Source organism: Rhodamnia argentea, chromosome 1 (assembly GCF_020921035.1).
Source record: "Rhodamnia argentea isolate NSW1041297 chromosome 1, ASM2092103v1, whole genome shotgun sequence".
Classification (NCBI taxonomy): Eukaryota; Viridiplantae; Streptophyta; class Magnoliopsida; order Myrtales; family Myrtaceae; genus Rhodamnia; species Rhodamnia argentea.
In genome coordinates this window covers 23,158,026-23,184,289 of record NC_063150.1, presented here as the reverse complement: position 1 = coordinate 23,184,289, position 26,264 = coordinate 23,158,026, and the positions used below count along the sequence as shown (strand labels likewise).

Below are 26,264 nucleotides of genomic sequence, written 5' to 3'. Positions count from 1 at the left end.
CATTTACCCTCCGTTAGTTTCGATCAAATTTTATCGTGAAATTGCTAAGTTAGATGACACATGACAATAACTCGCTTGACGTGATAAATCCACGCGAAAATTCGTAACTCAAAACTCCAAACTAGTATACGTGTGACGCATTTATCCTTATTAGCTTCCATAAAATTTTACCATAAAATTGCTAAGTTGGATAACACATGATAATAACTCGGTTGACGTGGCAAGTTCACGTAAAAAATTCACCACTATATCTCTCCCTTTATTTCTTCGGTTAGCCCTAATTTGAAAACGAGTAGGGCTCATTCTCTCTCTCTCTCCCTCGGGTCCTAGATCGTCTTCTTCTTCATCGTCGTCTATGTGATTACGCATCGAAATTTGTTTGAGTATACTTTTATCTCTAGTAATCTTTCTCTTCTTTGATTTTTTTTTTCTCGAATTTGATCGGCACACTTATTCGAATCACCAAATTATGGTTTCAATTGAAAGTGGTTTTAGAAAAACGCGACCTGAAAAAAAAGAAGAGAGCTATGAATTTCCACGTGAGTTATTGCTATATGTTATCCATATCAGTAATTTCACGGACCCACCGATCGGTGGCCGAGTTGGTTCGAGTTTAGTTCTTTTTACGAGAGGTCCTGGGTTCGAAACTCCTCGGTGCCGGTGTCTTAAGTGGGGGCCGAGGACTAGTCATGCTCCACCGCTGGTTGAGCGAAGCTCGCTGAAAGTGCGAAACCTTAGTTATAAAAAAAAAATCAGTAATTTCACGGTAAAATTTAATGGAGGTTAATGGATGATAAATATATCATGCATGTATAATTTTTTGATTTTTTGGTGACTCAAAATTTAGTTTTGGATAAATATACAATGGGTGTACCAAATTAAGGTTTTTCATTCTTCAAAAATTAATTTAAAATAAATTTATCGTATGTGTATTAATTTAAGGTTTTTAGTGGTGCTAAGGTGAAGAAAAAGTTAGCCCCCAAAAATCTCCATGGACCATTTTCATTTCCAAAAAGCTGCCTCAGGATTTTCCTTTCCCAAATAGCCCTTTGCGTACCCGCGCGCCATTTTGGCCTCTCTCTCTCTCTCTCTCTCGTTGTAAGTGAAGATGATGCAACAAATCCAAGAAGTCACCCGCACTGATGAATTCCAATAGCACGTAGACATGGCTTGTTTCGTCGCTAGTTTCCGGTGATGAACTCCGATAGCACGTAGACACGGCTTGTTTCGTCGCTAATTTCCGGTGATGAATTCCGATACCATGTAGACACGGCTTGTTTCGTCGCTAGTTTCCAATGGGTATGTTACTCTGTGAACACTTGTCCAAATTATGTAAATTGCTTGGACAATTGACTATTTGTTGCCCTGTTCCATGTTTCTTGCTTCCTTGTACGTATTTGGTGGCTGTGGTGGAAGTTTTTTGCTATGCGATTGTGCTTATTCGATGGATGGTATTGATGGGTCATTTAGCTGGTGCCGCTGAACATGTCTTTGTGACAAAGGTGTGGACTGTAAGGTAATCGCAGCGGTTTTGGCGCGGTTTTCATATGCTTTCTGTTGTGCATGTAAACTGCTTGTGAAAATGCCTGAGTTGAAAATAAATGCTCTGGTAAGTGGATAGTTATTCGTGCCGTGATAATTATTTCTCACTTGTTTACTGTCACAAATTTGCTCCATGAAAAAGTTCAAGAGACACTAGAAATCTGTATTCAAATACTCAAAAAGAAAGGTACGTGTGTCTAATTCTGAAAGAATAGATCCATCTCGATTGGTGACTAGCATGATGATCTTCAATTTGGAAAATGACTTATGATCATTTCGCATACTTCCTAGAATTTTCTGTTGCCTATATTGCAAATTGGGAGTTGCCGCTGGATTCTTCAGCTTACTTTGATACCCCCTGTCAATTGTTACATGCCCTTCTTTGATCAATACTGGAGTCAGCTTATCGGAGTTTTCTTGGTGCACCATGTACTTGCAATCATACATGATCAGAGATCACATGAAAGATATGCATTTGAGATATGAAGTTGTTGATGAGAATAATCAATCCGTGTGCTTATTCAGAGAAGCAAATGATTTTCTTCTTTCAGATGGGGCATGTTTGACCTAACAGTAGTATTTGTTTTAGGCACTTGTAGTGTGGGTCAGGGAAAATTCCAAGAGAAATGGCCAAAATATCGTGAATATGGAACTTGACATATATGATACGGTAGAGTATCTCATCTGGAACAAGCAGAAATTGTTCATTCTCAGTTATATAGTGTTTCATCAAAATGAAATTTCTTTTGCTTGCTGCTAAGGCCCATTGTCCTAGTTGAGCTGCAATAAGTGATAATTTTTCTGTTTTATTTAATAATAATTATAAATGTAGTAGAATTAGACCTGAACCGTGTGAGCATGACCTTTGCTGTTTTCTTTTTGTTCTTTGGATCCAGTTATGCAAATTAGCACTTACTTCAGTGTGCATTTTTTAGATTATTTACCCTGAAAACAAGCTACAGTGGTTGGCAAAGCTGCGCAAGTTTGACTGATGCTGTTAGACAGACGCTGATAAAAATATGTAGTACTATATTGTTGAGGCCACTCTTCTTCTTGTACTTCTCCTTTCCCGATAGTCCCTTTGTACCCTGCTAAACACTGTGGATTCCAAAAGCCAGGGGTCTTTTCTTTTAAGTAGGATGTGTGTTTGGAAATGACTTGCCCTTGTCCACAAATCTGTTTGTATTATTCACAGTTCTGTGGGTCTCTCAGAGGGAAGAAGTAATTTTAATTATGTGACTCTCCTAATGTCTTATTTTCCATTCGATCTCTTTCTGTTTCCCATTTGTCAATGAAATCAGGAAAAGTGAGCAGAAAATAGAATGATTGCTTCAGGATGAAGATCAGTTGCTGTGTTTTTCTTGCATGTGACAGTGTTAAGAGAATAGTTGATATAGCAGGAACGAAAGAGGGAGAAGGAGAAAGAAGGAAGGGAGGTAGGAATAGAATTGTGATTGCTTGATTCTTTAGTGTAACGTAATGGCCTCTTAAATAGCCGAGTACACATATGAATATCAATTATAGATAGAAACTAATTGATAAATGTAAACTAATTGATGGCTATCCTTCTAGATAGAAACTAATAGATAACTATCCTTATTAATGCCGATCTCTATGGACTTCATAAATGGAATGTGAATCTCCTTAGCCTTGTTTAGGCATGTTTTTGCGCCGTGAATATACTTGCAATCCTTGAGACGTAACATTCCTTCCCCCATAGAGAGACAACTTGTCCTCAAGTCGAGCATTATCCAAGAGATGCTCATCCTCCCAACTAGAGTCTTCGGGCGCAAGGTCCCGCCATTGAACTAACACCCGTGGGACCGGCTTAGAGTCCTTCATAATAACTCGTTGACCCAAAACTGCTAGTGGCTTGTGAATGGGTTGGTGATCAACAACTGCATCCGGGAGTGGGTGCACCATAGTGAATTGTGAAGCGAGATATGGTTTGAGTAGTGAACAATGAAAACTCGGGTGTATGCGGCCGGAAGGCGGCAATGAAAGTCGATAAGCCACTTGTCCTACGCGTTCCTCCACAGGGAATGGACCATAGTAGCGAAGCCCAAGCTTGTGGGCTGAGTCTTTGCGAACCGACAACTGGCGATAAGGATGAAGGCGAAGAAGCACCATGTCGCCCGGTTTGAAAGAAATATCGGTGCGGTGCTTATCTGCACGGGTTTTCATGACCGCTTGAGCTTTGGATAAATTGGCACGTAATTGAGATAAGATTATATCACGTGAGCGCAAGTCATGATCGACCGCTTCGATGGCACCGGTGCCGGCACAATAGGCCAAGAGGGAGGGAGGTTTTCTGCCGAATGTCACCTCGAAGGGCGTCATACCCGTAGAAGCCTGGAACGTGGTGTTGTAGTGGTACTCCGCCCATCCAAGTATCTTGGACCATTTGGAGGGTTGATCATGAACAAATGAACGGAGAAACTGTTCAATGCAGCGATTAACACGCTCCGTTTGTCCGTCCGATTGCGGGTGGTAAGCGGATGAGAAGTGTAGCTTTGTTCCCTGGAGTTTAAACAACTCCTTCCAAAAGGCACTACGAAAAATTGGGTCACGGTCGGAAATAATGGATTGAGGTATACCATGCAATTTTCCCACTGTAGTCCAGAAAACTTGGGCTACCTTGGTCGCAGTGTAGCGTGGCGGCGGTGAAGCGAGGTGGGCCCCCTTGGAAAAACGATCAACGACCACTAATATGGCCGTATATCCAGCAGATGGTGGTAAATGTGTGATGAAGTCCATAGAGAGATCGGTCCATAATGAGTCGGGTGGAGCAATGGGCTCAAGTAACCCGTAGGGGTGATGGTTGGTTGGTTTGCACTTTTGGCAAACATCGCATGCTTGGACAAACTTGGCGATGTCCTTGCGCATGCCGTCCCATTGAAAATGCGCGGAGATGCGCCGAAAGGTTCGTTGTACCCCGGAGTGGCCACCGTGTAAGCTTGAGTGATAATCAGTCGGAAGTAAGGGCATGAGGGAGGAGTCCGCCGGCAAGAACAAGCGGCCACGGTGGTGGAGCGGACCTGATGAGTAAGACCACCCGGGCCGGGAGTCGGGTGCACGCTGGAGGTCGTCGATGATGCTCTTTGTATGCTGGTCTAGCGGTAGCTCGGCACGAAGAGTGTCGAGGTCGGTATTCACGGGACGGGACAATGTTAAAAGTGCACATTCTTGGTTGACATCGTCGTAAACCCTTGACAAGGCATCCGCCGCTGCATTTTTCTTGCCCGGCTTGTATTCGATAGAGTAATCAAAGCCGACCAATTTCGAGAGGAACTATTGCTGTTCTGGTGTTTGGATGGTTTGCTGAAGAAGATGGTGTAGCGGCCTATGATCTGTCCGTATAATGAAATGAGCCCCGAGCAGATATTGACGCCACTTTTGGATGGCCGATCGTATTGCGAACAACTCACGCACATAAGTTGACTTGCTACGCATGAGGGGGGAGAGTTTCCGGCTATAGAAGGCCACCGGATGCTCGGGCTGCATCAATACTGCGCCAATTCCTACGCCGGCGGCGTCGGTCTCCACAATAAAGGGAATGGCAAAATCAGGCAGTACCAATACCGGGGCATGACTCAAAGCATCTTTGAGGGAGGTGAAGGCATGCTCGGCCTGTGCGCCCCACGCGAACCCGTCTTTGGTGAGGAGGTCCGTGAGGGGGGCGGCTATAGTCGCGTAGTGGCGGATGAAACGACGATAATAGCCGGTCAACCCCAAGAAGCCGCGAACCCGTTTGAGCGTAGTTGGGATTGGCCGCTCTCGTACGGCTTCAAGCTTTGCGGGATCAGCGGAGACACCATGCGCTGAAACAATATGTCCAAGGAATTCGATAGTGGGCGTGGCGAAGTTGCACTTCGAGTGTTTGACCGCCAGGTGGTGGTGACGCAGAGTGGCAAATACTTGGCGGAGATGATCAAGATGAAGGGCCAAATCCTTGCTGTAAATAAGAATATCGTCGAAGAATATAACAACAAACCGACGAAGGAACGGCCGGAATACCTCATTCATTAATGCCCGAAAGGTGGATGGTGCGTTGGTGAGTCCGAAGGGCATTACCAGGAACTCGAAGTGGCCGTGGTGTGTTCGGAAGGCTGTTTTGTGAATGTCTGAGGGGTCCATCCGAATCTGATGATATCCGGAGCGCAGATCCAATTTGGAGAAAATGACAACGCCGTGCAACTCATCCAATAGTTCATCAACCGTTGGAATGGGGAATCGATCTCGAATAGTGGCGGCATTAAGCTCCCCGTAATCGACGCAGAAGCGCCGGGAGCCGTCCTTCTTTTTGACCGGGAGGACCGGCGAACCCGAAGGCCGAGCGACTTGGACGAATGGTTCCATCCCGAAGGAGTTCCGTGACTAGGCGTTCAATCTCATTTTTTGGTAGTGTGGATAACGGTAAGGCCGGACATTGACCGCCTCGGTGCCGGCTTTGAGGGGAATCCGGTGGTCGACATCACGCGCCGGTGGAAGGCCGGTTGGCTGGGCAAATAGGTCGTCGTACTCCGCAAGAAGCGTTTGTGCTGATAAAGGAATGTCGGCATTCATGTCCGCCGGAGGTTGGTCCGATGAAGAGGCGGATAAGCACATGTAGCATGCGCTTGCACCATCGGCCGCCATGAGTTTGAAAAGGCCCGAAGAGGAGACTGCCAGTGCACGCAGAGAGGGGTCACCTTGCAGCCGTCTTGGTTGACCATGGTGCTGGAATTCCATCGTCATATTTGCGTGGTCTGGTAGGACCGGCCCCAAAGTTTCTAGCCATTGGACACCCAGAACAATATCGGCCCCCTGCAAGTCAAGAACAAACCGGTCCATGGTAAATAAATGGGTCCGAAGGAGTACGGGTACATCGCGACATACGGCCGAGCATCGTAGGGCATCACCATTGCCTACTAACACCTGGAAGGGAGTGATTGGCGACAACGGCAAGGCAAGAAACTTGGACATGCGCGTAGAGAGGAAGTTATGTGTGCTTCCCCCATCAACCAGCACTTGAACCGACCGACCTCGCACCGTTCCCGTCATGCGCATGGATTTGGCCGATCGTTGACCCGGGAGAGCATGGAGGCTGATTTCGGGTTCGGATGGAGTGGTTGCGGTGGCCTCACTTTCGGTTAGCAGCAAGACGTCATCCGAGTCGTCAAAACCCTCCAAATATAAAAGGGTCGGACACCCCTTACAACGATGCCCGCGGACGAATTTTTCATCACGGTTGAAGCATAGACCTTTGTCACGACGTACTTGCATCTCTTCGGCGGACGGACGTTTAACGGGAAGCCGTGGAAGCGGTGGTTGTGCGGTACGAGATGCCGAAGGGTGCGGTGGAAACGGCCGGTTGCGCGGCTCGCCGAACCGGGCCTCATACATGCGCGCTAATGCGAAGGCATCATGTAAGTCCACCGGGCGGTGAGCTTGGACAGCCATGCGCACCCGAAGCTGCAGGCCCGAAATAAACAGGCTACGTAAGTGTGCCGGAGTGAGTCCACGTACCTTGCCGGCAAGATTTTCAAAGGCGGCCTGGTAATCGAGGACGGAACCCGTTTGAGATAACTTGGCAAGAAGGGCGCTTGCATCTTCATATTCGGAGGGGCCAAAGCGATGACGGATAGCGCGGGTAAATGCATCCCAATCCGGTAGAAGATTTTCAGCCACCAATCCTTGATACCAAGTGGCGGCAGGAGCATCGAGGTGCATTGCCGCTAGCGAGAGTCGATCCTCGGGGTGAGTATGATAATATTGAAAAAAGTGGCTTACGTTGAAAAGCCAAACAGACGGATCACCCGAAGAGAAACGCGGAAATATGAGGCGTGGTGTCGGGCCCTGCGTTGGCCTCTCATCCGTATGGGTGGGTTTCAATGGGCCACTCCCGAGAATTCCAGGCCGTAGGATTGGATGAGGGGGGCGGTGGTGATGGTTCTGCTCGGATGATAGCCTTGAGACGCCGGTCACGTTTGTCCAAGAGAGTCATGAGGCTCTCGGCGGTCAATTGATTTGCTTGAGAGGTAACGAGATCTTGTCGCAATTGTTCAACAGCTGCAGCAGTATCATTGGCGAGTTGTTGCACCGCTTGCAATTGGGCCTCTTGCTCTTGAGAACGTGTTGCGGGCATGGTGGAGGTGTGAGTCGACGAGAGCACCAATTGTTAAGAGAATAGTTGATATAGCGAGAACGAAAGAGGGAGAAGGAGAAAGAAGGAAGGGAGGTAGGAATAGAATTGTGATTGCTTGATTCTTTAGTGTAACGTAATGGCCTCTTAAATAGCCGAGTACACATATGAATATCAATTATAGATAGAAACTAATTGATAAATGTAAACTAATTGATGGCTATCCTTCTAGATAGAAACTAATAGATAACTATCCTTATTAATGCCGATCTCTATGGACTTCATAAATGGAATGTGAATCTCCTTAGCCTTGTTTAGGCATGTTTTTGCGCCGTGAATATACTTGCAATCCTTGAGACGTAATGCACGGTACCATATGTGTTTGACTTGATGGTTGTCTTGAATTCAAGATGACTAATTTTTAGGGGTGAGCATGGTTCCAGGGTAGAACCGAGAACCCGGAACCGGAACCCGTAGGATCCGGTATGGTTCCGGGTTCCAAGGTATGCAGGGTAGGTTCCAGGTTCCAAAAATTGAGGAACCTGTTCCAACGGGTAGGTTCCAGGTTCCACTATCCGGAACTTGGAACCCGAACCCTAGATTCCGAAATAAATTTTTATATTTTTCTTGGTATATGTTTTTGCACGATCATATAATATTCTATGGCATCCGATGATGAGTGTATAATTTGGAGCCAAATAAATTTTTAGGTTTCGGGTTCCAAAAAATGATAAACGTGTTCTAATGGATTGGTTTCGGGTTCTAAATGTAACCTTGTACGAGTCTAAAATCACTCACCTCTACTTTCTCTTAGATGTTGTAGCGTTTCTTGTCATTTAGCTTAACTAAAAAAGAAAAAATAAAAGAAAATAACAGAAATTGATAGGTTCTCGGGTACCACGGAACCGACCCCAGAACCTGTGATAGGATAGGTTCCAGGTTCCAAGGTATGACGGGTAGGTTCCGGGTTCCAAAAAATGAGGAACCTGTTCCGACGGGTAGGTTCCAGGTTCCAGGTGGAACTTGGAAAGAACATGGAACCGCTCACCCCTACTAATTTTAGGGTTGCTAATGGAATGCTGAGCTACATGTAAGGCATCCTCTGTTAGAGTTTCTTCACCTTTTGACCGTCCTACACGGAATGAATAATCCTAGTATCAACTGTCAATGGTGGGTGTCACTTGTGTAGTTCTTGGTCCCGTTTTGTGATATAATTTGACAAATTAATTATCTTTGTTTGCCAGGCATTCTATCCTCAGCATTACCCTGGAGAAGTTGAGTGCAGATCTTTGAAAAGTCCACTATGCCATCCACTTTCTGGAAGGTCCGGCAAGTCCTCAAAATTTGAGGAGGCATTATTTGTTCGCATTTACTTGCCTCACTTCCGCTCTTCTCCACTCCTAATCGGTGTATCAAATTGACCTGGTGAGACCATTATTGAGAATTAAGAGTTCATGTTCCCCCTATCCTCTTTATCCACTCTTCCAGTTATTCAACTTCTAGATAAATGTATTACCTTGAGGGCCTTTAAGCAAGTTCATGCACAAGCCATAACATCGGGTCTGGCAGTCCACACATACCCCCTCAGCCGTATCCTTCTCATATCATCAGCTTTATCCTTAAGTTATGCGCTCTCCATATTTAATCAAATTCCACACCCAACAATCTTCTTATTCAACACACTCATCTCTTCAATAATCAACCACAAGTATCATACTCACATAGCCTTTTCTCTTTACAACCGTATTCTGAGTCACAAGACGATTGCACCAAATAGCTTCACTTATCCATCTCTGTTTAAGGCCTGTGGATCTTCTGAGTGGGCGGAGCATGGTCGAGCCTTACACACCCATGTCTTGAAGTTCCTTGAGCCGCCTTATGATCACTTTGTACAGTCTTCCTTGCTTGTTTTTTATGCCAAACTAGGGCAGGTGGGTACCTCTAGACATCTGTTTAATGAGATCAGCAATCCAGATTTAGCTACCTGGAACTCTATCTTAACTGCTTATGCACGTAATAATGATTCCACCTGTGATGGAGTCCTAACTGATGGGGTTGCCACCTTGTCCTTAGAATGCTTCAATTTGTTTAGAGAACTTCAAGGCTCCAAAGTAAGGCCTAACGAAGTTACCCTAGTGGCTGTCATTAGTGCATGTGCTAATTTGGGTGCTCTAGCTCAAGGTGTCTGGGTGCATGCATATCTTAGAAAGCACAATCTTCAGTTGAATCTCTTTGTGGCGACCGCGCTCATAGATATGTACTCCAAGTGTGGATGTTTGGACTTAGCTTACCAATTGTTCATTCTGTTGCCTCAAAGGGATGTATTCTGCTACAATGCGATGATTGGCGGATTTGGAATCCACGGTTTTGGGCATCAGGCGCTTGACTTGTTCGACAAGATCAAAGTTGAGGGCTTAATTCCTGATGATGTGACTTTCATAGTTACACTCTCTGCTTGCTCACATGTTGGGTTGGTAGAAGAAGGTCGGAGAGTTTTCAATTCTATGAAAGAGATTTTCGAGATCGAGCCCAAACTTGAGCATTATAGTTGCTTAGTTGATCTTCTTGGTCGAGTTGGACAACTAATGGAAGCTGAAGAAATAGTTAGGGACATGCCCATGAAGCCAAACGCTGTTGTTTGGAGATCCTTACTTGGGGCTGCGAAAGTTCATGGCAATTTGGAGATGGGAGAAGTTGCACTTAAAAAGTTATTGCAGTTAGAACCCGAGACTAGCGGGAACTATGTTCTCTTATCTAATCTGTATGCTAGAATGAACAGATGGGAAGATGTGAATAAGGTGAGGAGACTCATGAAAGATCGTACTGTCAATAAGTTTCCCGGAAGCAGCTTGGTGGAGATCGGTGGTGCCATGCACGAGTTCCTTACTGGTGACCGAACTCACCCACGGTCAGATGAGGTTCATTTCAAGCTTGATGATATAAATAGAGCATTACGAGCATACGGTCATAAGCCAAGTACTGGAGATGTGCTGTTCGACATAGAGGAGGAGGAGAAGGAAGACGCCTTGTCGTACCACAGTGAGCGGCTCGCGATTGCTCTTGCTCTAATTGCGTCCGATTCCCGCGTTCCTATCCGGGTCATAAAGAACCTCCGGGTCTGTAGTGACTGCCATGCGAGTACCAAGCTTATTTCGTTGATATACAACAGAGAAATCATAGTTAGAGATAGAAGTCGCTTCCATTACTTTAGGGAGGGGACTTGCTCTTGCTCGGATTATTGGTAAAGCAATAATCGTGTGATTAGTTGTTGTATATAGGAAAGCCAGAGAGGATTTTCTTCGTATTCGATCATGGTTTGATATGCAAAGCTTTTTGGTTCTGTCAACCGTCAACACTGGTGACATTGGATACTCCATTCCATTGCTACATTAATAGAAATTTGAGGCCTACGAAAATGATAGGAAAAGTGTTGCAGAAGTACTAAACTTATTGTATTGTTGCCAATTTCTACGTAAACCTTTTGACTTAGAACCAATTTAGCTATTCTGGCTAATTTTGGTTAGTTATTGTAAACGTGGACGTTAGATGATTTATATGGCAAGGCTAACGTTGACGTAAATATTTTTTATTAAATACTATAATAATTTTTGAATTTTTGAATTTTTTTTCCTTTTTATTTTTTGTCTTTTTTCTCTTTTTCCTCCGGTTGCCAACAAGGGACAACCTTGCCAACGATCGGAGGAAAGAAGGAAACAAAGATAGAAAAATAGAAAGGAAAAAAAAAAGAAATAAAAATTTGAAAATTGTTAAATTATTATTTAAAAATTTTCACAACAACGTCGGCGATACGATGTAGATCGACCGGCGTCCATGTTGGTAATATCTAAGAAAAATTAGCCATAAAGATTGAACTAGCTCTCAATCAAAAGGTATAAGATTAAATTGACAACAATGCAATAGGTTTAGGATTTTTCCGACATTTTTCCCGAATAACAAGGATATTGCTTACTGCACGATGCGCCTAACTTAGTAAATTTTGTAATTTCTAGATATTGAACATACAAAAAAAAAGAAAAAGAAATTAAGAGGCAATAATAAAGCCCCAAATCCCAAAATGTAAAGACTTCATTTTTTCGCTTTTAATAGTTTTCAGAGTACATCACTGTAAGTGGTGTGGTTCCAGCCATTATGACCGAAGGTGTCCATAGACCCCCATCCTATGCTCAGTTGACATCCACCTTAAACAAAAGGTGCGTGGGAGCCTAAGTTTGGACACCCAGGATCTTTCTTCCTTCTTCTTTCTACAGCCGTCTCAATGTTTTGACGATTAAATTTGGTATCGACGTCAATAGGTGTATGTATATACCTTGCCAATTTGTCGATCCATTTTCTAGTATATCCCGCGAAAATCTAGTCGCGTCTCTTGAATGTAGGAGGTATTACGAGCAGCCGGAAAATTACGAGAGGTAGTTGTATTTGTGGTTAATAAGTCAGCTCAAGCTGTAGGTAACATTTTGAGAGATTTTTGGTTGAAAAAGGAGGTGGAAGTGCCTATGATTAAGCAAGCCTCCTTCAATTAAGAGTACGACCGAAATGGGCATGTTAAGGACCGATTCTCTTAGTCCGAATTGATTTATTAATCCCCCCTCCCTTTTGGTCTCTGCTGTGTTATGATTTGGGACACTCTTGAATATCTATTTCTATTAAGCTATGAATGAAATGAACTATTCCGACCCCAATTAAAAAAAAAAAAAAGGTCCTATTTACGATCTAATCCCCTAAAAAACACAAGCCCAACTTCAGGAGATGACAAACACTAGCCACGGCGGCGACGAAATGAGCGAAAACCACGTGATATTCGTGTAACCCTACCTAATCATGTTAGATGTTAAATTAAATTACTCTAAACGTAATGCTGACTAACTTTAGAAAAATGGGTGCCCACTTTTTACCGTGATTAGGACTTCTCCTTGGGATACAATTTGACAAAATAAACAAAATTAAACGAAAAATACGAGGTTGACCCCCAACGTTGTCGGGAATATCATGAGGGAGCGTGCCGGGATATGCTCTCGAAATTTCGTGGCAATGACAGATGGTTTGGGAGGTTCGAGGTACATGCGATTGGCTCGAGAGACGAACTGAGCCGTGCTTGGATTCTGGGATTTTTGACCGGGTATAGTGAGCTAGAAAGATATGGGAAGCGACCCATGAAGATTCGGATATAGAACTTTATTAATGGACAAGTCTCTTTATCAAGCTGTCAATGCCAGTTTGCTTTTAGGCCTAATCATGCTCTTAACTAATCAGTAAGTTAAATTACGATTAGGTTGCTTCTCGCGTGTTCTTTCATTTTCTTGTTTATCTTTTGCATTTTAGAGATCGAAAACTGTATTCTTTATATTAAGAATAAGCCCACCAAACTGAGTAGGTCGGGGTTGAATGACTCAACCCCAATAGATCCGTTTAACCCGTTTATGATCCATTTTATGCGATGTAAATATAATACTTGATTCATGTGCAACATATACTCGACTCGATTCATATTCGTAAAACACTTTTATATTTAATCAAATCTAGGATTACTCGCACTAAACTGATGTGAAAGTGTGGAGTGAGTGAGCGAGCGAGCGAGCGAGCGAAGGTTGAATGAGGACGAAAGAGAATGAAAAGAAAATGCAAAAGTGTATTAGGTTTAAGTAAGTTGTAGACTCATTCGTGATCCATTTAATACTATTTATTACCAATTTACTTAATATCATTAACCTATATAAGAAGTTAGTCTATCATATATGAGTTTTTTTTTATTTTTTTGTGGTCGAAATAGTCCATCATATATGAGTTAAGAAATAAGTTTATCACATATTTTGATAAGTTTAAGATTGAGTAAATTTGAGTGAGCTATGATTGTGCGGAGGTTTGTTGTAACCATTTATAATTATTTTCTCAAATGATTATAACAAGAATACGACCCTTTTGTGCTAGTTCTTGTTTGGTTTGGGTATATAATCTTGACTTAACGTACTCCCGTCTCAATCACTAGCCAAAATAAAAAAAATATGCACTGTAAAGTCAATTATGATTAATGAATACAATATCTCATCTCTCTGACTTTTGTTCGCGCTCTTTACGGAGCGTGGGAGTCGAACCTCGTATCTATGATATTAGCGCCCTCACACCTCAAATCTCTTAGGTCGTATGCCTATTAGAGATTTGTTCATGGCTATTATTATGCACGTAGGATGCGATTACATCAAAATGAATATTTTATTTATGGTTTGATATTGATTCTAATACCTCACATATATCATCAAGATATTACAACTTAATAGATAATTATATATTATATCTTTGTTAATTAAATACGATTTAAATGTAATAAAAAAACGTGCAAACTATCATAATATATCTCATTTTTCAACTAATGACCATGTAAATATAACCACTTTTTAGAAATTCTAGGCCTTGGAGACTATTTTTGCACCTTCACGTCAATCACCCTTGTATTCCTATTTAACAAAAAATGTTATTCTCTTTCTAAATTAAAATAGAGGCATGTAAATGGTCGTTGGTCCATGTTTTCAGTACCTTTCCGATCATTTATTACGAAAACAAATATCTCCCGGAGAATAATTACGATAGATATTACGGTTTTTGTTGTAATAGCAGTTACACTAATTTTTTTTTTTTTTTTTTTTTGGTCCAAAGCAGTTACACTAATTATCGGTGCAAGAAAGTATCATAACGGGATAATCAATTCGTGATAGAGCTGTAACTTAATGACCGTTACCGCAACAAAAACATGCCTCCCGGATAATAATTACGATAGATATCACGGTTTTTGCTGTACTAGCGCTTACACTAATTATCGGTGCAAGAAAGTATCGTAACGGGATAATCAATTCGCGATAGAGCTGTAACTTAACGACCGTTACCGCAACAAAAACGTGCCGTAAATCGCCGACGTCGCCCCGACACGACGACGGAGTACGGAGAAATAATTATTAAAATAAGACAAAAAGGAGACGATTATATTGTCTTTGAATTCGCAAGCCGACCTGAACGTGGACTGAAAAGCGAGCAAGATTCACTTGGGGACATGAGGTTTGAAAAAGGAAGGAGGAATCCTCCTGTCTCTTTTGACGGATCTCGTAAGAAATCAAACCAAGAAGATTCCACGAATCATATAAAAACAGGCCAAGCTGACTCACCATCACCATCCTTTTTTTTTTTTAAATATATATTATTTTTTTATAATATATAAATTTAGATAATAAATAAATTGACAAAGATAATCAAAGCAAAATGCAGTAAAAAGAAGGGAGGCCTCTCTGATTTTAGCACTAGGTGCCACTATTAGGGAAAGCTTATCCTTGTGTGAAGTTACCATCTTGTCCCCAATGTTTGTTTAATTAGCTATAGTAATTGGATCATGGAATGCAGTCTATAGGTTTGGTCTCACCATTTTAGGGTTGATAATTGCTCATATGGCATTATGGGAGTTGTTGTTTTGACCCAAAAAAGTTTTTTTTTTTTTACCCTTTGTCTTCAAAAAGATGTAAACTCAATAAATAATTTATTTTTTGAAAATTCCCGCCCCAATTGAGGTATTATTATACACGTTAATATTTGTATATTTCAAAAGGGTTTCGGGTGTTTCACAAAATATAAGAGTCAAATTGTGTGAGCTGCAAATTTGGATGAAAGTAAAAAAATCGCTACGATTAGATTTGAATTTTCGAAATGTTCATTCGACAAAGTTTAGTAAGTTTACAGAGATGTAATTAATCTGTTAAAGCACGCCTCTTCCACGTAAGAAGTGCATTCATTTGTGCCACGCAACAAATTCAACAAAAGTTATCTAATTTTGATGAAAAATCTAATATCGGGTGAGCAAAACCGCCGTAAAATCGTACATTGGCAAGTGATGGATCTTTGGCAACGCAATTGACTTGTAGAGGATCCAACTTGGGCAAAAATCGAGAGTTCAACCCATTTTACGCAGGACATTCAATTCATTGGTGCTAGGATGTTTCATCGGTTATCCATTTCATACTAGGTGATCTAAGTTCTCCAAATAGAATATTGAAAACTCACGTGGGGTGAAAATTTGTAAAAAGTTAGAAAAAATTTCAGGTTTGAGATGAATGAACCGATAGAAACATTTGACAATTACGAATAGAATATAGGTAATAAGAGATGAAACGAAGGGTTGGAAATGCGGAACCTCGAAATAGAGCACGCGCTCCTCGAAACGTCCCGGCGAGACGGAAACACGGAGGAACGTTTTTGACGAGGGGCATTTTCGGCATTCCACTTTTGCGACATGGAGGATGTGGAGAGCAACACCGACACCAGATGAGGAATTAAGCAGTAATTGTAATCGAAATCGAATACCCCAAAGCTCCAAACTTTAAGGTTGTCCAGGTTCATCCTCCCCGGATTTCCACCTGCCACCACCGCCGGCCGCCACCGCCACCACCACCACCTTCTTTCTCTTATAAAAGTCTCTGAGCAGACACTCGTCGTACATCCCCCTCTCTCTCTATCTCTCTCTCTCTCTCTCTCTCTCTCTTCTGTGTTTCACGTTTTCCATGTCCAGCTCAACCTCCACCAAACGCTTTAAATCCACTTAAACGAAATCTCTCGTCATCCATCTCCACCATCTTCCCCCCTCCAAAATATCATATTCTTTCATTTGTAGTGTCTCCATTTTTCCCCTTTATTTAATTATTGGTTGGTCCGTTTGATTGATGATACGCCCCGCATAAAGCTGCCGGCTCAAAAAATTTGATCTTCACCTTCCCACTCCAATCATGGCTTCCATGGCCGCCGCCTTCGCCAGCACCGCCCCCGCCGCCCACGGCCACCGCCACGGCCTCCGCCCCCACCCGCCGAGCCTTTCCCTCCGCACCCATTTCTCCCCTCCCTCCGCGGGACGCCGCGGCGGCGGCTCGGGGCTCCGGGTGCGGTCGGGGCTGATCGAGCCGGATGGGGGGCGGCTGGCGCAGCTTGTGGTGGAGGAGCCGCTGCGGCGGGCGAGGACGAGGGAGAGCCTCACGCTGCCGCGGGTGAAGCTGTCGCGGATCGACCTCGAGTGGGTCCACGTGCTGAGCGAGGGGTGGGCCAGCCCGCTCCGAGGCTTCATGCGCGAGTCCGAGTTCCTCCAAACTCTTCATTTCAACGCCCTCCGTCTCGCCGACGGTGCGGTCGTGAACATGTCCGTCCCGATCGTGCTGGCCGTCGACGACGCCGACCGGCACATGATCGGCGAGTCCAGCAAGGTCGCGCTCTTCGACGCCAACGACAACCCCACCGCCATCCTCAGCAAGTGAGTGATCTTCTTTCAAGAATGTAATCTTTGGTATTTCCTAAAATTTGGTCCTCCTTTCTAATTTGTGCGTTTGCTTTTTCTTTTTTCGAAGTCTAATATTCAATAGGATTGGAAGTTAGAGTGAGAATATCACATGCGCGACCTCATCGTCATTTCTTTTTTTCCTTGGGTAGCATTATCATTGTATTAGTACTGTTAATGTAGACTAATAATATGGCTCTGTTTGAGACAGGAATTTGGTACTATATTTCGAGTTTTTAGGTGAATAATGGATAATGGGTTTTTGTAATTTGATAGCGGTTGATTTTTGTGTTTGATTGAAGAGTTTTGGGGCTTTAAGAATTTGTCAATCTTCTTCAATTTGGATGTTATGGATCATGAAAATCGGGAGTTCATTTAGATGCAGAAACATATGCTTATGCTGTTCCTTGTCATATGCTTTGCTGAGTTGATGAGACCGGCGTTTTGAAGGCTCTGATAGGTGGAAGTTTACTTGATGTTTGGAGAATTGACATGCACACGAACGCGCGCGTTATCTGTACGAGTTGAGAGAATTTAGAAAGTTGATTGCAGTACTAACTAGGCATAAGTGGATAGCCGTTATACCAATCCAGATGAGGAAAGAGTAGATGACCGGTGATGCTATCAGGTACAGTGACCTCCTGTCTGTGGATGTGAAATTACCTTTAAACGAAATAATACCGTGCTCAAGGCTCTATTGACATGAAAGATTCTTTACTGAAATGTCGGATCAGGACCAATAAAGTGCTTGTTTGTGTCAATTCTGTCGTTGGTACTTATTGGTCCAGGACCGTGATCTATAGCCGTAATTAGTCGTTAGGCGAATGGAGTTTCGGAAACATCTTGAATAGGCGTTGGATAAACAATTGTTTTGGTTGGAGTGTTGGAAAATCAGGTTGCTTCCCTCGAATCTATCTCTCTTTCTCTCTCAATATAATATATGTATGTAGCTTCTGATATGGTATGTAAATATAACGTAGATATTTGACCACAGAAAAGAAATATAACTTGACAGAATGCATTTGTAAGACAATTTTTCTCTTCTGATCTGGTTACAAAATTTTAGAGAGTCATCGCTACATAAAATTGTTGGAAATGAACTTGGACAGAAAACAGTCCAAGTTCCTGCTTGTTAGGTGACTAAGTTCAAATATCAAATTCGGCTTGCCGGCATGGGCTTATCAACAGTGTTCTCGGAAATTCCGCTCTCCACTAAATAAAATCAACCTCCATGTGTACTACTTGGTGTTGACTTTGATATGGACATATTAAACTGTCGAAAATCGCTCCAGCTGGGTGGACGATTGAAATCGAAGCATGCCTTTGGTGTGATTGACTCGAGCTCACTAAGGGCTTTGGCGTCTTCATACCTCCCTCCATTTTTGTCATTTATAGCTATCCTGACCATCCACTCAGCTAAATAGGAAACTCTGTTTGTAGGACCTTCTGAGCATCCTCATAACAGATCCTGACTAAATGACTCGTGCTGTATGGTTGGTCGAATCTAGTTTTGTCAATATCACACGATAGCTTTCATCGACTAGATTTCACTACATGTGAATAGTCTTGTTCATGTGCCTTTTTCCCATTGGCATTTTGCATTTTGATTGATGGGCCGCTTTGAGCTTACAAAAACTCCTCGCTGCAACTGCTAGAATGGATATCTTGTGATTCTTGATATTTCCAAGGTAGAGCATGACATGTCTTTGAGTTTTCTCATTCCAGATTACATTAACTGTTGATATTTTCTCACTCTTTGTTTTTTGATTGCGTCATTTCAGCATTGAGATTTACAAGCACCCTAAAGAAGAACGGATTGCGAGGACATGGGGAACCACTGCACCAGGTCTGCCTTATGTCGAAGAAGCCATAACCAATGCAGGGAACTGGTTGATTGGGGGCGACTTAGAGGTGTTGGAACCGATCAAGTACGAGGATGGTCTAGATCGATTCCGACTCTCACCCGCAAATCTCCGTGAGGAATTCACTCGGCGGAATGCGGATGCTGTGTTTGCTTTCCAGCTAAGGAACCCAGTCCACAATGGGCATGCCCTACTGATGACTGACACACGCCGTCGGCTTCTCGAGATGGGGTACAAGAATCCCATCCTTCTTCTTCATCCCTTGGGAGGCTTCACAAAGGCTGATGATGTTCCCCTTAGCTGGCGAATGAAGCAACATGAGAAGGTACTTTGTAGTTTATAAAGTATTAGTTTAGTGCACAGCCGTTTCTTTAAAAGCTTAGAATCCTTAGAAACTGATGGATAATATAATTTAATGATAACAGATCCATGTTGTCTTCGGTAGATATACATAGATGCGTGTTGCCTTTTTTGTTCTCTTTACAACTTACCATTTCTCCTTGTAGTATAAGTCATCGTGCCAATAAATCATCCTCGATGGAGGATAATCCTCTCTATTTGTTCTTTATAGAAGAAAAATGGACTTGGAAATAACGTACTCTGGATTTTCGTTCAACAATAAGTTCATGCAAAATGAAAAAGGAGTTAGTGAGTTACCTGTTGCTCAAGCCAGGGTCATTGCATCCAAGAAAGAGTGAACATGCTTATAAGGGGCAGGTGAGGTTTATCAATGGTAATTATATTCACTGACTGTCTCTCCACTGAGGATGGAAAAGGTGAATTGTCGTCGTGGTTACATGTAATTGCAATGACAGAGCCTAAATTCAGTTTTCTCACATTCTCGCGCTCTTGCCGCTGATTTGGTTCCCTGGGCCTAAACATCACAATTCCATTGAGATTTTTGGGAGCAGGTTCTAACACTAGGGAAACATGCCTGCGCAGGTGCTTGAGGATGGTGTTCTTGATCCTGAGACAACTGTTGTCTCAATATTCCCTTCTCCCATGCACTATGCTGGCCCGACCGAGGTGCAGTGGCATGCAAAGGCTAGGATCAATGCTGGGGCTAACTTCTATATTGTTGGTCGAGACCCAGCTGGTATGGGCCATCCAGTTGAGAAACGAGACTTGTATGATGCTGACCATGGGAAGAAGGTGTTGAGCATGGCTCCTGGACTGGAGAGGCTAAACATTCTTCCATTTAAGGTAATTACACCTTCTCGCCTACTGATGTCCTCGAGTTGCATTTGTCATCTTTTGGTGATATGGTGTTTCCTTCTTTCTGCTATCATTGCTGCTTCCTCCTCTGTGCGTTGATATTGCTGACGACAATTGGTTTATTGACTTTCAGGTTGCTGCTTACGACAAAACACAAGGGAAAATGGCATTTTTTGATCCTTCTAGGCCTCAAGATTTCCTTTTCATTTCGGGCACCAAGGTATCTTTCGTACCCATGAACTGACAAATATGGAATGTTGTTATTTCCGCTCCTTAAAATAGTTGATATGTCAGAACTGGGGTGACAAAGAAGATCTATAGACTTGATGGATACATTTGGTATGGTAAACCCATCAATTCAACTGTAGCTATGTTTGTCCTCGATTAGCAGTGATTATGGAAATATTTTCTTTCAACGGAAGTTTGATGTAAGGATAATCTCTGAGACAATAGTCTTTCAGTTAACGATGGTTCACAAATTGTCTGGAAAAAGAGGATTCTTACATTTTTTCTTTCCCGACTGTTAGAAATTGCACTTACATGGCTTGCTTCCATCCTTCAGATGCGAACACTTGCGAAGAACAAAGAGAGCCCACCTGATGGCTTCATGTGCCCCGGTGGTTGGAAAGTGTTGGTCGACTACTATGACAGCCTGGCGCCCGCAGACAACGGCAAAGTTCCGGAAGCTGTTCCAGCTTAAGACAGGACCTACTGTATGATTATGTACTAGATTTGTGTGGAAGGAAATCTGAAAACTCTCGACTCCTGGGTGCTCCAGATCCAAGAGTTACACCTCAACTTCTCGAAATAAAAACCAAGCAGGTCATTGGTACAGCTATAAATATATGCAAGACTTGCCTGGAATTGTTATTGGGAGTGCTCATTGTCGCGTGCATGCGAGCCTGTTGTAACATATGGTGTTTGGTGTTTAATGAAGTGCAGATAGTGTCTTGTGTATTTCTGGTCCTTGTTACTTTAGGTTCAGGCGTGTAGAGGGGTCGAAGGCTCTCGTCGACACCTGAACGGTCCTGCTCATATTGAAACTTGATCTGAGAATTGGATTTGCTCTCATGTCACATGACGCCATCGGCCAAAGGATTGATGCATCTTTGGGCATAATGCATCACTCTAGGCCTATTTTTAGGCTAGGTTAGGAAAAAGCTTTGCTCATGGCAGTGATACGGCGGATTGTTCAATTGAGAGTTTCTGCTTGCTTAGATAGTTAAAATTCCAGGGCCACTGTAGCTATGTCCTTTCTGTCTCATTGCTGATTAGTTTGAATCCATCTGAACCACGAGTCACACAATGCTCTTAAATTAGCGGGGAGAGATTAGGCTTTCAATACTGAAGCAATACAGCAGGGCCACAAGAAGGCAGCTTGGATCCGCCAATTGTTCCCCAACGAGCGGTACCTCTCTCTGGGTTCTCGTGATGTTCAACACAAGATGGTTATGCAAAGTAGCAATAGTGCCAAAGCATCCAACTTAGATCAGCTACTAGCCACCATAATTACATCCCACCCTATGCGATCGTGTGCCATGACATGGGGGGAAAAACTGACTTCATTTTCGAAGATTCGAGTTGATTTGACTGTGTCTTTGCATTTGATGTCCGGCATGAAAAGGGCATACTCCTCTCGGTTATCTCTATCTGTAATGAGTAATTCTGAAACACTCTGGCGACCCAAGTGACCGTTCACAGTTTGAATCTTGCTGCAAACATTTGAAACTCACCCCAAAAACCCTGTTGATATTTGCTATGGAATTCCTTAACAGACTGAAAACTTTAGCTCCCTTAGTAATCCTCATTTTGACCGTAAACTAAGACTGCTCTTTCGAGATGTGACGAAATCGATCGGATTAACCGAGAGAGAATCTGGTCCATATGGAGGTAAAATGGTGTAATCATTCCGAGTGTTTAATCTAATGTGCAAAGCCAAGTACTGTAGGGACTCCATCCAGGTTAATAAATAAGAAGAATGTTGGGAGGGTCCAGTTAAACTTTTTTCTTTTAACAAGTTCAGCTTTTTCCAGTGGCAAAGCACTGATATGATGAGCCAAAGCATCTGATCTAGCCACACTGCATTCAGAATTGAGGCTTTAACACCAAGAAATCTTGAGCAGAAGACCCACCATTTCAAGGCCAGATCAGGGCCATGATTCCTTGTACCCCAATGACAGCTAAAAAAGCACCATATGAGCCTATACATTAATCTGCAATTCACATATTAGAAAGCTTCCTTGTTCTCTACTTTACCTGTGGAAACGTTTTCCGACCACTCAAAGATATGATATAATGGACTAACCGATTATAACGTTGGTGTTCTCGTATTATAAGATGCTTCATTAATGTGCAGCCACAAGATTCTTCCAGTTTTTGGGGGGCACATGTAGACCAGCTTTATGGTCTGAACAGCAGAAGTTATGTCCAAAACATGTCTCTTCCAATCCATTTGCAAAATGTGAACTGAGCCTGCGCCCGGAAGTTGTAGTGAGCCTGAATTCAAGTGACGATACCATGTACACTTTCTTCGAGTGCGGTGTCTATGGGGCCAAAAGTAGAGGGGGCTAGTCAGACTGAGAGTTGCCTGGATCTTGAAAAAAGTTGGCAGGGACACAATGATATGCCCAGGCCAAAGTTAGAACTTAGAATGCAAATGGCAATACCCGGCTGATGAAACTGAAGCCTTTTCATTAAGTTAAAGATGCCTTGGCGGATGCCTAGCGTCTAATGATTTATCATCTAGTGAGTGTCAATATCAGAGAAGGTGCACAGAGTTAAAAAAAAAAAAAACAAAAGAGAGAGAAGGTAACATTGGAGGCTTTTAGCAGTTCCCGTCTGCTCCGCTGTCGGATGACCCGAATCGAGGCTTATCTTTTAAGCAAACATTAGTGTAGCCGCCATTTTAATACACTCAGTCAGGTTCATAAGAAATGAAGATGTCCTCAAAGCTACACGGCTATTCACATGGGATTATCATTATCGACTTCATGGTAGGAAGTTCATATGGTCTGATTGTAGTAAAAAAAAAGGTTCTTTTTTTTATCAAGAACCTATAATTGGAAATATTCCACTCATCTCGGTTGACCGTTACACTAAACCAGCCTAGTTTATATTGCAGGATATCAGGAACTGAACATGGGGAATGAGATGGGCAACAACAACACATCTTCTCTCAAAGGTATTATGTCGATTTTTAGCTCTGTGTTATGTACCTTCTGTGTTCGTGCATAGGTTATATTCACTATGACTATTTTCCTTCCACAGAAGTCAAGGAGGAGAGCGTGAGGGTCGATGCTCCTAATGGATCTTCCCAGGAGACTGTCAAGGAAAATGATGTGAAAGGAGGTCATCTGATTGCAGAAGATGACAGCAAGGACTCGCATGAAAGAGCTGAAGACTTGGCTTTCCATCGTGCAATCGCAGGCGATAATCATGTCGACCAGTCAATATCAGGTGAAAAAAGTAGTTACTAGTTTCTGTAGAAGTTATAGTTGAAAAGTTCTGCTGCCATCATCGTCTCTTGGGCAATTTACACGGGATAATCCTTGTTTGAAACATCAGGAATGGGATGTAGTTTATCATTCCTAGTCTATTTTTACATTGGTTAAGCCGACTATTTTCTTCTCAGTGAAGTTTTAAAACCTATAGTTTGAATCTTCGTTACAGACCCTCCAGTTCTTTCTCAAGCGACACATGAAGTAAATGATAGATATGTAGAAGACCAGCTGGAACTTTTATCGGTGAATCCGGACAATATGAAGCCTTCAATGGAATCAGATATTGGCGAGCGTGACAAAAGCGACAGTCAGCTAAGTATTGAGGCTGCTGATACAGAAGGTTAGTAATGCGATCTACTAGTTTAGCAGCACCATAATAGCTACTTCACTTCCCCTGGGCGGAAACTAGCTTCAAATCAATTGTATTCCATTAAAAAATAGGAGCATAGGACTAAACTCACAGACTCACTAGCTTATGGCTTACTAATTCAACAGTTGAAAAAGGAGAAACAAATTCCACTCTCACTGTATTGAGTGATTCGGAAACTCAAACATCTGATGGAGTTAAAACCGATCCAATTGGATTAGATAAGGTCGAAGTTAGCGCGTCGACATCAGATGCGTGTGGATCGGAAGTATCAAGAGAGGATTTTCTAGGATCAACTTCAACATTCCTAGATGAGGGCAGTGATCCAATGCTAGAGACCGAAACACTGATCATCATGAATGTTTCTTCCCTCTCTGATGCCGACGTTGAATGTGTACACTTAAAATTTGAACAAGAACAAGTCGAAGATGATAAAGCATCCAATGCTGAGCTGTTGACGATTAACAATGAAAGTCGATTGGAAGACAGAACAGTATCAAACTTTCTGAACTTCGGTCATGAAGAACAGATCGATGAGGCGACCACAGTCGGTGGTTCCACATTGCAATCTGAAGATTCTGTGGCCGATCACTCCCTATACTCTCATCCAGAAGTTTCGGAACTCAAGGACCAAAGTGGCCTTGTCATGGAAGAAATTGAGTTCGCAAGCAGTAGACTCGTGAATGAAAATAACATTAAGGACAATGGTGGCCCAGTTGGGCATTCTGATGAACCGTGCAGCATTCAACCTGAGATGGCCGAGGCAAAGGATGTCTCCGAAATGGTTGTTGGACTTGAAACCATAACTGATGATGTAGGAAACACAGTTGAAGTGCCTTTGGATTGCCCAAGTGACAAGGAATGTAAAGTTACGGAAACTGATGTTACGGAAAATGGTTGTCGGGATGCGATATGTGCCGAGGCATCGGAGGACTTTCTTGAGTCCATTGAAGGAGAAGACTGTTCCATGCCAATTTCAGTAGAGCCAGAAGCTGGAGATATCAATCATGACGAGAAAGAACTGACTGAAAGGGAAATGATAGAAGACAAACATGTGGAAACAGAGCTTTCACAGGCCACTGCAGATGAAACAAGCAGAAAAGATATCATAGAACAATTCATCCCAGTACATTCTCCATATATCCGTGATTCTTTCTCGTCCTTTGACTACCCAGTAATTATCTCGCATCCTGTATCAGCGACTAAAGCTTCAGGGAATCAATGCAACAGTGAATCGCAACAGTGCCAAATGCCCGTGACTCCTGGTGCCGATACCAAATTGGAGAAAATTTCGGGTAGCCTAAGCACAGGATTGAAGTCTTACAGTGACACACACATCCATCCTCAGCTGCAGAAATTTCCTAGCTTCGATTTCGATCTCCTTATTGGGTCAAGGAGCGAAGAGTCGGATCAGACGCCGCTGCTCTTCCCCGATAGAAGCACATTCAGGAGTACGTCGATGAAAGGTCGATGTGATCGAGCCAAGCAAGTGGAGTGCTTGGAAGAGAAGACTGTCAGGATGGACAGAAGCGATTCCGAGAAGTCGAGAACCCCGTTTCTAGGCTTGTCAAAGAGAGAACAAGAAGATGACGAAAAGCAAGAAGCCTGTGCAGTCGCCACTTCACAGAAACAAGCGGTCAAAGAAGCTGACTCTAAGGCAAGCAAGGCAAAGGCAATGTGGGGGGTCCCTACAGAAGAAGTTGGATCAACCTCTCCAAAAGGTAAAGAGAAGAGGAAGCTTAGGTCCTCCCTCTTTGGCAACTGCATGTGCTGTGCAACTGTTATCAACTGAAGAAATAAAACAGCAAGCTTTATGGGGATTTCCATTACTTGATTGTTTTTACTTTGTTTTTGGGGGGGAGAGTTTCGTTTCAGTTTACCAAGAAACAGTGCAATCAGATATGAGGATTGATGAAGTTGGTCGGTCAGTATTTGGGATAAACCAACCGAGAATGAGTGTTGCAACCATGGCTAGGTGCAGGTTTCTCTTCCTGGTTTTTTTACTTTTTTTTCAATTATTTATGATCCTTCCTTGTGATGGGCAAAATCTCCTGTCGTGTCTAAATAGGTATAAGTTGACATACCTCTTTTGGCTTCTGGGAATGTATTGCTTTTGACTTTTTGAGAAATTGGAAAAGTTGGAGATGTGGTGAGAAGTCTGTTGTGAGATGGTTAAAAGTGCAAACTTTCTTACTTGCATCATTGAAAGGTCCTACAACTGATTCAAGAGATGGATGCTACACAACCTTGCCCCGAAAATTCTGATGCTTGACCTTTTCAATCATCCTTAATATGGGAGAGAAGTGACTTGTAATGTGAACCAAAACAGAACTTTTCC

General features: G+C 42.9%; 3 protein-coding genes and 1 long non-coding RNA gene across 6 annotated transcripts; all 4 read left to right on the top strand.

The window, feature by feature from the left end:
* Positions 1–1,321: 1,321 nt before the first annotated feature.
* LOC115750334 (pentatricopeptide repeat-containing protein At5g43790) lies at positions 1,322–11,104 on the top strand. Of its 3 annotated transcripts, XM_048274755.1 has the most exons (3): positions 1,322–1,516; positions 8,730–8,836; positions 8,911–11,104. In XM_048274755.1, exon 3 carries the CDS (start codon positions 9,121–9,123, stop codon positions 10,909–10,911), a length of 1,791 nt encoding a protein of 596 aa, XP_048130712.1. In that variant the 5' UTR covers positions 1,322–1,516; positions 8,730–8,836; positions 8,911–9,120; the 3' UTR covers positions 10,912–11,104. The 3 variants fall into 3 exon arrangements, with proteins under 3 accessions (XP_048130712.1, XP_048130710.1, XP_030543476.1); XM_048274753.1 differs by lacking the exon at positions 8,730–8,836; XM_030687616.2 differs by lacking the exon at positions 1,322–1,516 and having other exon boundaries at positions 8,729–8,836.
* On the top strand, positions 4,517–25,844 carry LOC125313872. Its single transcript, XR_007197559.1, has 3 exons — positions 4,517–4,978; positions 21,519–21,526; positions 25,833–25,844. It is a non-coding gene; the product is annotated as an uncharacterized LOC125313872 (long non-coding RNA).
* On the top strand, positions 16,086–21,013 carry LOC115750292 (ATP sulfurylase 1, chloroplastic-like). The gene is made up of 5 exons (XM_030687556.2): positions 16,086–16,958; positions 18,764–19,169; positions 19,787–20,047; positions 20,193–20,279; positions 20,622–21,013. Exons 1-5 carry the CDS (start codon positions 16,444–16,446, stop codon positions 20,757–20,759), a joined length of 1,407 nt encoding a protein of 468 aa, XP_030543416.1. The 5' UTR covers positions 16,086–16,443; the 3' UTR covers positions 20,760–21,013.
* LOC115750260 lies at positions 23,183–25,804 on the top strand. The gene is made up of 4 exons (XM_030687482.2): positions 23,183–23,240; positions 23,327–23,515; positions 23,729–23,899; positions 24,055–25,804. The coding sequence occupies exons 1-4, from the start codon at positions 23,198–23,200 to the stop codon at positions 25,716–25,718; spliced, it is 2,067 nt and encodes a 688-aa protein (XP_030543342.1). The 5' UTR covers positions 23,183–23,197; the 3' UTR covers positions 25,719–25,804.
* Positions 25,845–26,264: the final 420 nt, after the last annotated feature.